Raw genomic sequence first — 15122 nt, 5'->3', positions numbered from 1 at the left:
TGTGCGCCACCACGCCCAGCTTGAACATTTCTTTAAGTGTTTCTCGGTCATTTGTGATTACTCTGTTGTGAATTCTCGGTTTAGTTATATACCCGCCCCCCCATTTTTTTTTTTTTTTTGATTGGGTTATTTGGTTTCTTGGTTGTTAGCTTTTTGAGTTTGAGGTTGTCATTTTTTTTCCTATTGACTATGTCCTTTGTCTTACAGAAGCTTTTCAGTTTCATGAGGCCCCATTTATCAATTCTTGATCTTAGAGCCTGAGCCACTGGGCTTCAGTTTGGGAAATTTCTCCCCATGCCAATGAATTCAAGGCTCTTTCCTACTTTCTAGATTCAATGTATCTTTGTTTTTTGTGGTTTTTGTTTATTTGTTTGTTTGTTTGAGACTCTTGATCCACTTGGATTTGAGCTTTGTACAAGGTAAAAAATATGGTTCTATTTTTTTTTTTTTTTTTTTTACATTCCAGTTAGACCAGCACCACTTATTGAATATACTTTCTTTTTTCCACTATATATTTTTGGCTTCTTTGTCAAAATCAAGTGTCCATAAGTGTATGGTTTTATTTCTGGGATTTCAATTCTATAACACTGGCAAAACTGTCTCTGTACCAATACCATGCAGTATTTAGTCACTATTGCTCTGTAGTACAGTTTGAGGTCAGGGATGACGATTCCCCCAGAAGCTCTTTTATTGTTAAGAATTCTTTTTGCTATCCTGATTTTTTTTGTTTCTCCATATGAAATTGAGAATAGCTCTTTCCACGTATTTGAAGAACTGTGTTGGAATTTTGAAGGGGATTACATTGATGTGTAGATTACTTCTGGTAGGATGGCTATTATTCTATCTTAATCCTACTAATCCATGAGCATGGGAGATCTCTCCATTTTCTTCTTTGATTTCTTACTTGAGAACCTTGAAGTTTTTGTCCTTCAGACATTTCACTTATTTGGTTAGAGTTACCCCAAGATATTTTATATTATTTGCACTATTGTAAAAAGCGTTAATTCTCTATTTTCTTTCTCAGCCTGTTTATTATTTATATAAAGGAAGACAATTGATTTTGAGTTAATATTATATTTAGCCACATTGCTGAAGTTGTTTATCAGCTGTAGAAGTTCTATGGTAGCATTTTTTGGTTGCTTATGTATACAATTATATCATCTGCAAACAGTGATACCCTGAGTTCTTCTTTGCTAATTTGTATTCCCTCGATCTCCTTTTGTTGTCTTATTGCTCTAGCTTGAACTTTGAGTACTATATTGAATAGATACAGGGAGCCTGGGCAGCCTTGTCTTGTCCTTGGTTGTAGTGGGCTTGATTCAAGTATCTATTTGATACTGGCTGTTGGTTTGCTACATACTCCTTCTATTATGTTTAGGTATGTGCCTTGAATTCCTGATCTCTGCAATACTTTTAACATGAAGGGGTATTGTATTTTGTCAAATGCCTTCTCAACATCTAATGAGATGATCATGTGATTTTTTTTGAGTTTATTTTTATATAGTGGAATATGTTAATGGATTTTTGTATATTGAAACAACATTGCATCCCTGGGATGAAGTCTAGTTGATCGTGGTGAATGATGGTTTGATGTGTACTTTAATCCAGTTTGCTACAGTTCTATTGAGTATTTTTGCATCGATATTCATAAGTGAAAATGGTAGAAGGTTCTCTTTCTTTGTTGGGTCTCTGTGTGGTTTAGGTATCCGAATAATTATTGCTTCATACACTGAATTAGGTAGTGTTCCTTCTTTTTCTATTTTATGAAATAGTCTAAGGAGTGTTGGTATTAGATTTGCTTTGAATGTCTGGTAAAATTCTGCACTAAAGCCATCTGACCCTGGTTGTTTTTTGGTTGGGAGGTTTTTAATGACTTTTTTTTTTCTCCTTGGGGGATAAGAGCATGTTCAGGTAGTTTACTTGCTCTTGATTTAATTTAGGTACATGTTATCTGTCTATAAAATCATCCATTTCATCAAAATTTTTCTAGTTTTGTTGAGTATAGGATTTTGTAATAGGATCTGATGATTTTTTTTTGTAATTTCTTCAGTTTCTGTTGTTATGTCTCTCTTTTCATTTCTGATTTTGTTAACTAGGATACTGCCTCTCGAAACTTTAGTTAGTTTGGCTAGGGATTTGTTTATCTTGTTGATTTTCTCAAAGAACCAGCTTTTGGCTTAGTTGTATTGTTTTCTTTGTATTTCTTTGTTTCTATTTCATAGATTTTGGCTCTGAATTTGACTGTTTCCTGCCATCTGTTCCTCTTGGGTGTGTTTGCTTCTTTTTGCTCTAGGGCTTTTGGGAGTGCTGTTAAGTTGCTAGTGTATGATCTCTCCAGTTTCTTTACCAAGGCACTTAGCGCAATGAATTTTCCTCTTAGCACTGCTTTCTTTGTGTCCCATAAGTTTGGGTATACAATGTCATCATTTTCATTGAATTCAAGGAAGCCTTTCTTTTTTTATTTCTTTCCTGACAAAATTATTTTTGAATAGATAGTTTTTTTTTAAAGTTTCTATGGGTATGTATATTTTTTGTTGTTTTTGTTGTAATTGAATATAGCCTTAGTCCATTGTGATCTGATAGGCTGCATGGGATTATTTATTTCAACCTTCTTTTATTTGTTGAGATTGTTTTGTGACCAATTATATGGTCAATTTTTGAGACGGTACCATGAGGTACTGAGTCGAAGGCATAGTCTTTTATTTTAGGATGAAATGTTCTGTGTATATCTGTTAAATCAACTTGGTTCATAACCTCTATTAGTTTCACTGTGTCTGTTTAGTTTCTGTTTCAGTGACCTGTCTATTGATGAGATTGGGATGTTGAGGTATCCCATAATTATTATGTGGGGTTCAGGGCATGTTTTGTGCTTTAGCAAAGTTTCTTTTATGAATGTGGGTGCCTTCACATTTGGGGAATAGATGGTCAGACTTAAGACTTTCCTTAGTGGATTTTTTCCTTTGATGAATATGAAGTCTAGCCTTGGATATTAGAATGGCAAGTTCAGCTTGTTTCTTGGGACCTTTGGCTTGGAAGACTTTTTTTCAGCCTTTAACTCTGAGGTAGTGTCTGTCTTTGTTATTGAAATGTGCTTCTTGTATGGAGGAAAATGCTTGGTCTCGTTTGTGTATCCAGTCTGTTATGTTATATCTTTTTATTAAGGAATTGAGTTTGTTGATGTTGAGAGATATTAAAGACAAATGATTGTTAGTTCCTGTTATATTTGTTTGTTGGTGTAGGTGGTATTATGTGTATGTTATTATCGCCTTTTGATTTTGTTGTGAGATGAGTAATATCTTGATTTTTTTTTCTTTTGGTGTTGGTACCCTCCTTGTAGTGGACTTTTCCTTCTAGAATCTTCTGTAGGGCTGGATTGGTAGATGGATATTGTTTACATTTGATTTTGTCCTGTAGTATTTTGGTTTCTCCATCAGTGATGAGTGAGAGTTTTGCCAGGTATAGAAGCCTGAGCTCAAATTTCTGTTCTCTTAAGGTCTGTACGAAATCTTTCTAGGCTCTTCTGGCTTTTGAACCTGAGTTGAGAATTTTGGTGTAATTTTAATAGGCCTGCCTTTATATGTTTCTTCTCCTTTCCTTACAGGTTTTGACAATCTTTCTTTGTTATGTGCATTTAGTGTTTTGATTATCATGTGACGAGGGGATTTGATTTTCTGATCCAATCTATAGGCCTCTTGTATATTTATGACCGTCTCTTTCTTTAGGTCTGGGAAATATTTTTCTTTGATTTTGTTTAAGACTTTTTGAGGTCCTTTTGAGCTGGGAATCTCAGCTCTTTTCTATTTCTATTATTCTTAGAATTGGTGTTTTCATTGTGCCCTAGATTTCCTGGATGTTCTGTGTTTGGAGGTTTTTAATGTTTCGAATTTTCTTTGACTACTGCATCTATATCTTCTTTTTAAATTATAAGATATTTTCTTTATTTACATTTTATCTACATCTTCTAAGATATCCACTATACCTGAGATTATTTCTTCTATCTCACATATTCTGTTCTTGATGCTTGCATCTGTAGTTTCTGACCTCTTTCTTAGGCTTTCCATTTCCAGTGTTACTTTCATTTGTGTTTTCTTTTTTTTCTACTTCCATATTTAGATCTTGGACCTCAATTCCTTCAGCTGTTTGGTTTTGTTTTCCTATATTTCTTTAAGGAGTTTATTTGTTTCTTTCTTAAGGGCTTTTACCCATTTACCTGTGTTTTCCTGTGTTTTTTCAGTGAATTATTTAAATCCTCCTTTAAGGATTCTATTATTTTCATTATATAGGATTTTAGATCAGCATCCTGGTTTTCAGGTGCGTTGGTGTATCCAAGGCTTACTGTGGCAGGCTTACTGGATTCTGATGATGCCATAGTATATTGACTTCTCTTGCTTAAGGTCTCATGCTTGCCTCTTGCCATCTGGTTATCCCTAGTGTTAGCTGGTCTGGGTGTCTCTGTCTGGAGCCAGCCTCCTATGTTCCTGGATTGCTGCAGGCATCCTGAGATGCTTATGACCCTGGCTGTAGCAGACCTTCTGGGGGGTCTTCAGACTGTGTGGTCTTCAGAGGAGCAGTCAAGCTGATGATCTGCCCCAGCAGAAGGCACAGGTCTGAAGGGGTGGTGAAGTTCGGGGAGGGGTGGGTAGTTTCAGAGTCCAGTTGTTCCTTGGGGTTCCCAGCTGCTGAGGCTGTTTGGGAGAGTCTCTTACCTGTTGCCCTGCATGTCTCTGGGAGGGCTTCAGACTATGGGGTCTTCAGAGGAGCAGACAAGCTGATGATCTGTCCTGACAGAAATTGTAAGTTGGAGTAAACAAAACTTTTAAGGCTCAGAAAGCTCAAGAAACAAGATCCATGAGGCCCTTATCCAAGGTTATACAGGCAGTAATATTTGCATGCAATGGGACAGTGGCTTGCCAAATGATGTGCAGGCTGTGTAGGGAGCAACAGGTGTTGAGTTTTCATGAGTCATTATGTATGGTGTGGTGAGATGTTGAGTGATACAGTTTTGGTTCATCCATTCTCTTGTAATCAACTTCTCACACATACTCATGTAAGTAAACACAATAAATTCACTGAGTGACACAGTGATAGAGCTGTTTCTTGGATCTTTGGTCAATACCACATTTAGAATGAATAGATATAAGATTCTCCAGAAAGCCATACGACACTTTTTCTGTGACTGCTATAATATTGCTATATTTCCCACTAATCAATAAGGACGAAGCTTTCCTTCATCAGTGAAGCTACTTTGGGCAAAATATGGAAACTATTACAAAATTATACAACTGGCCAAAATCAGAGAATAACTGACCATCCCTAATTAATATTCATTCCAATTTAATTCAAGTACAAATCAATAACTACAACTAATACTGAAGAAACATACAGAAGAAGGTATAATAAGAATGGAAAAGCCAGAAAATATCAGGATGTCCAGTCCTAGATACTGTCTTCTAGATCTGACTAAGGGAAATTGCCCTGGTGTAATCTCAACAATGTGAGCCTAAACAATAACTGAAAAATGACAACAGTTGACATGCTAGCATAAAAGGGGGAATTTTCAAAACTCCCTAGCCCTAGTTGAAGAACTCTAGGCAATAAATGGGATGTGGAAAAGGAAAATCAGTTCTCTCCAGAGATAAGCTTGTAATAGATCAGAGAGTGGACATGATTGAGCATATGTATACAACAGCAAAAATAAATGTAATCAGGCTACAGAGAAAGAAAGAGTGTGTAAAAATAATAATTAAGTTAGAAATTATAAATTTGAGAAAAAATTAGGAGGAAATGGGAGCTGGGATGATAGTGGGGTGGAACTAGCGCAAATAGTATACTTATGTATGAAGCTATCTAAATTAAATTAAAAATAGTATGTCTAGGGATGGAAAACTGTGAGAGTCTCACTTCCATATTTGCATGACTATTGGTGTGCTCACTGTTTAGGTCTTACCTAGACAGCCATATTTCTGATTTGATATTATGGTTCTAGTTTCCCTGTCATTCCTAGAAGCCATAGTCTCAGAGATGGTTTCTTAGTCCTTTGATTCTTACAGTATTTCAACCTTCTCTTTCAAGATGTTCACTGAGCCTTAGGTGTAGGACTTGTGCTATAGACTTATCTGCTGAGCTGGGCTCCCAAAGACCATTTGATTTCTGTATTATATACAATGTGGGGTTTTTGTAACCGTCTCCTGCTACTAAGAGAAATTTCTTGCAAGTTCAGTAAGAGCTTCACTCATCTGTCAGTGCAAAAATAAGCTTTAGAATGTTGTCATGAATTGTGTTTATCTAGTAGTTGCAGCAGGCTCTCATCTGAGATACAAAACCTCACTAGCCCTTTGAAGTTGGTTACATTTCTAGTATCTGGCATTATTTCCCTCCAATTGAGTAAGGTGCTTGTAGAAGGAAAATGTTCTCTCTCAAGGATTAGCCCCTAATTTGTCATTCAAAACAAAGTGGCCACAATTAAAATCATATACACAAAAGCAACACTAAGTGGACTCCACAGGTTATATTTGCATATTATGTATTTAAATATATCTATAACAAAAATCAAAGAGAAACAGGCTATCATTTTGAAAGAGAGTAAAATGGCATGGAAGAGGTTGGGGTGAGTAAAGAGATGGAAAGAAATGATCTGATTTTACATTAATTAAAATAAAAATATACTTTGAAAATGTGACATAAAACACAAAATTAAGGATAAGTGAGAGAAGTGAGTGCAACTTACACATTCACCTCAACAATAGCTCTCAGGAGAATATGAAACTTGACTTACTTCTCTTGTTAAAATGACCTCAAGTCAAAGGGACTGTGCTTAATGTGAATCGGCATATATAGCCTTGATTTCAATATCACATTGATACCCAGTACTGGTGCTGGAATAACATGGTATCTGGAGCTCCTGAATTAGGTGTTTATGTAATCTGGAGGATGCTTATTCAACACTACTTGCCATATTTTATGTTTGATATATTCATTTTTTTCTCTAGTAACCTCTCCACTGAAGTCTACATTTTCTAAGAGGTCCACTTCCTTTAACCCATATATAGTATTCACTCAGTTTTCTAATATTCAACAATATATTTTTGAGAGAAGTGGATGAATGAATAATTTTCTCATGAAGACTTATTAGTGGCAAATCATTCAAACTATACATCCTAGCATTCAATATAGCCTGAGTCACAATCTTAAATTAATTCTGACCTGACCCATGAATACATTTAGAAAAGTAATTTAAACTCAACCTTTTCTTACTCTCATCTTCAAAAAGAATAATTATGTGTGTGTGCATATATGCATGTGTGCATGTGTGCATTTGTGTCTATGCATGTGTGTCTGTGTGTGTGCATGTGTGTGTGTGTGTTTGTGTGTGTGTGTGTGTGACTATATCATGAAAATATGCTGAGATAATGACCTGTTGACATAGGCCAATTCTTGCATAGCATGCTTAAAGTTCTGTGCTAAGTCTCCAACACTACATAAACTGAGTACTTGATACTTGGAAATTAAATACTTTAGAGATAGAGACAGGAGAATCGAAGTTCAAGGTCTTGCTTAGCTGCTTGGCAAATTCAAAGTCAACCTGGATTACACAATACAATCTTAAAAACAGAAATAATTTACATCAACTATTATATACATAGCTTAGCAAAGGTAGCTTTTACAGCTTTTTATGTATATTTTGTGTGCTGTGTGTTTACTCATGATGTATGCATGTGTTCATGTGAGTACATGTGTGTGCCATGGTATGTACACATAGGTCAGAATACAATGTCACTGTCTTTCCTGATCTTCTACCATTTCCATTTTTGATACAGGGTATTTTTGTCACTCACTGGTCTGTCTTCCAGGTTAGGACCAAGGATCTTCCAGTGGTGATCCTGTCTTTGTTTCTCATCTGCCAGCATGGACCAGAAACACTTTGAATAAAAGTGTATTGATACCCAGTGGTCAACTGCTTTTACCTACGTGATACCAAAGATACAGTGAAGAACTTAATATAATTAAGATGAGAATGACTGTTGAGCTGAGTCTTCAGTTTGGGGATCACTGTGCTTTCTATCTTTCCTTATAAAACATGAGCTGAGACCAATTGTCGCATATTATGTGAAACATGAATTATGAAATATTGTTACCTAGAAATAATCAATACATTTTCTACTCACTATTTTAAAAGTAACAATGACATTTTAGACTCTTGCCTATATAATGGTGTCTATCTTTAGAAATTTTGCATCTTATCCATCTTTATATTCACCAAAGTCACCTAAAAGAGTATGTTAAATCAACAACTAAAATGCTAAAAGTAAATTGGTGTACACGAATAAAAGGAACAAAAAGATTCTGTTTTTTATAACTGTTTAATATTTTCCAACTTGAGCTAGCCTGAATCAAATATTAACTCAAACATTTACCTAAGAATGGAAGAATTTCAGTTGGTATCATGTATCTTGCATAATGATCAAGTGAAATCATACCAATCCCCCATAAAGAGGAAAAATTAATTGTGTTTGTATGAAGTGAACTGCTCAGTACTCACTGAGAATGAGTTAATGATCCCTAATGATTTGAATTCACACTGGAATCCAGAGGCTCTGCAGGGACTTATCCTCAGTGCCATAATGAAAGTGGAGACAGCTTTGTGGGTATAAAATCATAACAACCTTGAACATCTTACATTGAAATCAATTGTTATTTCAAGAGGTAAGATTTTGACTTTGTTGCTAAATAAATATACTTTATTCTTTGAACATATACTATATTTATAAACTATGGTAGAGAATTAAGTCAAGTGGAATCAAGTAATTGTGCCACAGAAGGGAATTAAACATTTATGGACTCAACTTATATTTCCATTGGCAAATTGTTCTGTATAATCAGACAAAAAACTAATCTGTCAAATATTCCTTATTTATCCATTGACTGGTAATACCACAAACCAACACAACTTTCAAAGGTGTACACACATAGTAGTCACCAACACACTAATAAGTGCAGTAGCTTTGAGATGCTTTGGTGGCTTGCTGCTAGGGAAGATCATGTGTAAAGACCTCATTTGCTTATGAACTGAGTGTTTCATGATCACAGTCACCACTGTGGACAAATGAGGATTTAAATATAAAATGTGAGATTGAGTCAGACTCAATCTGCTTCTGCTGAGGAACCTTCATAAACCTGTTAACTTGAGCAGTATCCTCTGTTGAAAATTGTGTGAGTTTTATTCTTATAATCCAGTGAGAAAACACCATAACACTAGGAAATGATCTGGTGTATTTTAATAAAAATAATAATGCACTAAATATTTTTCATAATTTACATTATGAATTTGATATATCAAATTATTTTAGAGAACAGTGGTGCTTTTAGAACCATTTAAAAATATTTAATAAGCTTACAACAGGAAATTCCATATGTAATTTTAGTGTGTACTACTTCTATTTCCTGGGTCTGACAAGAAGAATTACATTCTTTCAAAATTTTGATCAAAATAAAGTAAAATTATTTAATGTTTTCAAATCACATAGTTTATCAATGATTAAATAAAATCAACAAGAAGCCTAATATTCCATGAAAATAACAGTTGATAGCCATAAAATATTTTAAACCCTATATAAGTAACTTGGAATGGATTCAGCAAAGCTCAGCAATTACTAAACACTTCATTATATAGTTTTATAATTGTAAATTTTTGTATTATGATAACTGCTTATTTTTCATGAGTCTCACACTTTGGAAATATACTTTTGAATTCATAGGTATACTTTATTATATACAGAAATGTAGATTAAAGAATATTATTTGAAGAAAATATCCAGCATTTTATTTTGAAATTTATTAAAGAATACATACATATAAATATGCAAACACTGAGAGTCCAATGTAACTCAATTATACATTTCGAATGACATATTTGTTTGTGATAACTTCTATCTATATGTTAATGGAAAGGCAGCCTCATATTCATAAATTCCATTCCTGTACTGTCTTCATCACAGCCTTGATCTGGCAGCAACTACACTGTCCCATGGCTTTCCTGCACAATGGGAACCACACTGCAGTGACAGAGTTCATTTTATTGGGATTAACAGATGACCCAGTCTTTAGAGTCATCCTCTTCACCATCATCCTGTGCATCTACCTGGTGACTGTGTCTGGGAACCTCAGCACCATCCTTCTCATCAGAGTCTCTTCCCAGCTCCATCACCCAATGTACTTTTTTCTTAGCCACTTGGCTTCTGTTGACATAGGCTACTCATCTTCTGTCACACCCAATATGCTTGCCAACTTCCTGGTGGAGAAAAATACCATTTCCTATCTTGGGTGTACCATCCAGCTCAGCTTAGCTGCTTTTTGTGGTACAGTTGAATGCTTCCTTCTGGCTACCATGGCTTATGATCGGTTTATGGCAATCTGTAGCCCACTGCTTTATTCAACTAAAATGTCCACACAAGTCTGTATCCAGTTGATTGTAGGATCTTATATAGGGGGTTTTCTTAATGCCTCCTCCTTCACCTTATTCTTTCTTTCTTTTCTCTTCTGTGGACCAAATAGAATCAATCACTTTTACTGTGATTTTGCTCCTTTGGTGGCGCTCTCCTGTTCTGATGTCAGTGTCTCTGAAGTGGTAACGTCATTTTTTTCTGGCTCAGTTACTATGATCACAATGTTGGTCATAGCCATTTCCTACACCTACATCCTCATCACCATCCTGAAGATGCGCTCCACTGAGGGCCGCCACAAGGCCTTCTCCACCTGCACCTCCCACCTCACTGCAGTCACTCTGTTCTATGGGACCATCACATTCATTTATGTGATGCCCAAGTCGAGCTTCTCCACTGACCAGAACAAGGTGGTGTCTGTGTTCTACATGGTTGTGATCCCCATGTTGAACCCACTCATCTACAGCCTCAGAAATAATGAGATTAAGGATGCTCTGAAGAGACATCTTGGTAAGAAAATATTTTCTTAAGATGTCTGCCAATCCATTACTTTGTCACACATTGTATAGCAGTGGTATACAATATGAATAGTATTGAAAGGCAACTGAAAATTTTTGGTTGAAATACATGTCTTGACATATATTTTAAAAAATACAAGTTTGGTAGCATGAGTATTAGTACAATGTGAAGTAAGTCATATGTCCATAGTAAATTACATTTAATAAATATTGAGTATAACCAAAAATTTTCTACACAAAATTATATGATAAAATCATTTTTAGTTGTATCCATATTTTAAAGTAGTGTATGGTGTGTAGAAACTATTGACTATATGGTCTTTAAAGCCTCAGACTATTTTCAATAACAACTACCCTTAAGTGTATAGTATTATAGCAACTATAGGCAGAAACTAGTACACTAAGTGATCAAGTTACAATAGATCAGACAAAAAAATTGTTGGAGGTTTTTGTGGTAGTGTTATCTATTTGAATGGATCTTTCACACTCATAATGACTAGATCCAATCCCCTGACTAGATTAGCTTCTAGTCCTCTGATGCCAACACTGGCTGCTTGGGGGAAGGGTGTCCCATGTGAGGGCAATGAAATGCTGCAGGCGATGTGATACCCTAGGAAACATTTTTTAAAATTATGATAGTGGGATTAATAGCCTGGTATAATCTATATGCTCAACCTAAAAGCCATATTCAATTTATCCTAAGAGTTCTTATTAATCTCTATGATAATGAATATCATTATTTATTGATATTTTTCTCCTAACTTATTTCCTTATACTTGGAATCCTCATCATTGAATCAGTTCATTGATTTAGGATCATAAACATATTCTCTCTGTCCCAATTCTGTGGTCCTACTCTTTTTTTCAGAAAGTTTATAGAATTCAGAGCAACATCGATCTACTGTTCAGCGCCAGTATCTCTATTTCATGCTAAGATCCTGTATGAGAAATTGTTCCAGTTAGATGGCTAATTTAATGTGTCCACTTGACACAATGCAGTGCTCAGATATTTAATCCAATAGCAATGCAAGTAAGCTTTGAATAGTATGGAGTGGTAATTAGCAACTACTACTCATTGAATATGGCACAATATCTCTCAGTGTGAACATTTTGGGGGGATCAGCTAAAGGCTTTGAGAATAAGAGGCTCTGAAAGGAGAATATTCTACCTCCAGCATGCCTTTGGACCCCAAACTGTAGCATCAACTCCTGCTAGTATATTCACATTGTTCACCTACCCATTAGATTTTAAACTGACTAGTCATGCAATTTTATGAACATAATCCATATGGGACATACATGTGGAATATATATACATATATATATATATATATAGATATATATATATATATGGATTATATATGTGTAATATATGGATATATATGGATTATACACACACACACACACACACACACACACACTCTTGTAGTGTATTATGTAGCCAACTCAAGAGTTCACTCAAGTTCTCCATTATTTATTTATTAACCTTTTTTAGAATTTTATTGAACTTGATGCCTAAGGGAGACATTTATGAACATCCTACTGGCAATAATTATGGTGATCCTACTCCTGTGAAGGAAAAGATGTAGTGAATCAGTTTTCTTTGGTCGTTTCTGCTTTGACATATATTGTGTGCTTCTGCCATATCTTTTGAACAATGTATTACTTTGATGCCACTGAAACTGGAAATTATTAGTGCATTTTGCATAATTCTTTAAGTGTTTAAAGTTGATACATATTTATTGTGCTAATAATAAATAGGAATTTTGTATATATTTTAGTCTATCACAGTTACAAACAAATGATGTAAATAGGAAATAGGATTAATTTTAATAAAGTTGACCATGCAAAGTTTTGTCAGAAAAGATGAGTAGAATGCTTTCCTGTACCATACAACAGTTTAGAAACATAGTCTTGGTAAATTTCTACAACTAATGTATAAATAAGTTTGCTCAAAAAAAAAAAATCTCATAGTGTGATTAAGGTTTTTTTTTGTTTGTTTTTTGTTTTGTTTTTTTAAGTGTGGTCACTACAACTGTGAATTTCAGTTTCTAGAGGTACCCAAAATTAAATGTGTCATGATGTCCACATCCTATACACACCCTCCATAATAATTGCCCTTGGTCTCTTAGGTTTTGAGGTTACAGATTATCAGTTTTGATAGTCCCTTTAATGAAAATATCATGTTTACTACCCAGTCTTCCATCCAACTACTAACTACCAACCTCTCTACCTAATTTATTGTAGTTAAGCTCATAGATCTATTAAGGTATAGATATTAAAGATGAAAATGACCAAACTTTATTTTTCAAAGTAATAACCAAATAGGAGAGATTAAATTTAGATTACAGAATTAAAATATAGATTAACATGCTATAGAATATTTAAAACAGATATTTAGAAGATACTGTAGAGGCACAAGAGAGAAATGAGCGTCTCTCAGATGGCACTATGTTATAGTGGTTGTGGGTAGATTATTTTCCCAGATTTCTCCAGATTACCTTATCTCTGCTCACAAATATTAATCTAAATGCCATCATAAGATTTCAGTTACACTCTAGCCTGAAATGAAGCTGCTTAGTTATCTTTGGGAAAGTTGATCCAACCTAAAAAGTTTAGGTCATAATACAAATGAAAGATTTCACCCATACTTTAGAATGCTGTGTTAAAAAATTATAACTATGCCTCAAATAAATGTATATCCTAAAATTCATAATTTCAGTTACTGAGGTCTCAAAAGGGGAGTGGCTTCCTATACTAAATAGCTCAATCTGTTTGTTCTTCAATAATGCTATTGAAAATTTTTGCTAGTAAGTGGCTTTGGACAATTTCAATTTTCTAATTTTGAATGTTGTAAATAAAATATGATTTTAACTGATTTATAATAAAGGAATAAGTATGACAAGACTCCTCCTATGACATTAGGAAGAAATTGATCTGCCTGCTTCTAGCCTTCTTTCTCAGTTGAAATTCACCAATGTTTTGTAACTTTCTGTTTAGAGTATAACTTACCTTGAATGATCCTTTATCCAGTCTTCAGCTGCCAAGACTGCCAACTATCCTGGACCCATTTCAATAACAGATTTTGTCTGGTGAATATTTGTCTTAACCTTATCTCTAGCCCCAGATCCCGCTTTTCCAGTAACCTAGCATATTGCTGACTAATTGGATATTTGCTCTTCATCATCATGTTGGCTGGTTTAGGTGAATACCTTTACCAGACTCACTTTTTGGTAAGCCTGTGGTATACTTTAATAGCTGATTAATGATTTTGGAGGGCCAAGGTCACTGTGGGTGGTTCCATTCCTTTGCTGGTAGTCCTAGTGTGTATAAAAAAGCAGGCTAAGCAGGCTTTGGTGAGTAAGCCTGTAGGCAGCGCTCCTTAGTGGCATCTGCATCCATTCATGCCTCCAAATTTCTGCCCTGAGTTCATGTCCTAACTTCACTGGATGATAGACTTTAATATGGAAGACAAGAATCCCCAAATTGGATTCAGTCATGGTTCTTATCACAGCATTAAAAAACATAATTAAGACATTCATCTTCATAAACTATTAACTTTATCACCCATCATAATAAATAATATTACCGTGACTTGCAAGTATCCAGATAGACTTTCAACTCAGTTTTCCCTGCCATTTTAATTCCCAGTTGCTTCCTGACAACTCCTTTCCCTGTGAGATCCACTTCTGCCCCATTTACCTTCAGAAAAGAGTAGATCTCCCAGGGATATCAAGCAAACATGAAACATGTGAGGATATAGGTTTAGTCTTATGTCTGTTTGCTTTTTCACTGTGCTTAATTTTACTTTTCATTCAAATAGAGCCATACATTGCACCTTCTTCCTTGTAAAACAGCTTTTAGTTAGGATGTTTGTCAAATTTATCCATAAATTATTCTATGTGAGAAACTGCATGAACTATGTTGCTAAATTGTATTTTTCTGTATGATTATACCAGGATGTATGACCATTTCTCTATGAATGAGAACCTGAGTTGTTTCCATTTTGTTCTTAAAAATAAAGAAGTCAGAATAGAAATTATTTTTAAAAATAATTATAATTTAATAGAGGAAAAACTAATGAAATATTAAGTAATAAGAAATATTGACTATACAGACTAATTGACTAATTGGCTAATGATGTGAATAAGGTTGGATAGCAAGAGT

The 15122-nt window shown here is 34.8% G+C and overlaps 1 protein-coding gene across 1 annotated transcript; it reads left to right on the top strand.

Moving 5' to 3' along the window:
- The first annotated feature begins 10024 nt into the window (after positions 1-10024).
- Olfr493 (olfactory receptor 493) lies at positions 10025-10969 on the top strand. The gene has a single exon (NM_146310.1). It carries the CDS (start codon positions 10025-10027, stop codon positions 10967-10969), a length of 945 nt encoding a protein of 314 aa, NP_666422.1.
- Positions 10970-15122: the final 4153 nt, after the last annotated feature.

This window comes from Mus musculus, chromosome 7, assembly GCF_000001635.26.
Source record: "Mus musculus strain C57BL/6J chromosome 7, GRCm38.p6 C57BL/6J".
NCBI classification, from domain to species: Eukaryota; Metazoa; Chordata; class Mammalia; order Rodentia; family Muridae; genus Mus; species Mus musculus.
The sequence above is the reverse complement of the archived record's forward strand: the minus strand, read 5'-3'. Positions and strand labels throughout refer to the sequence as shown.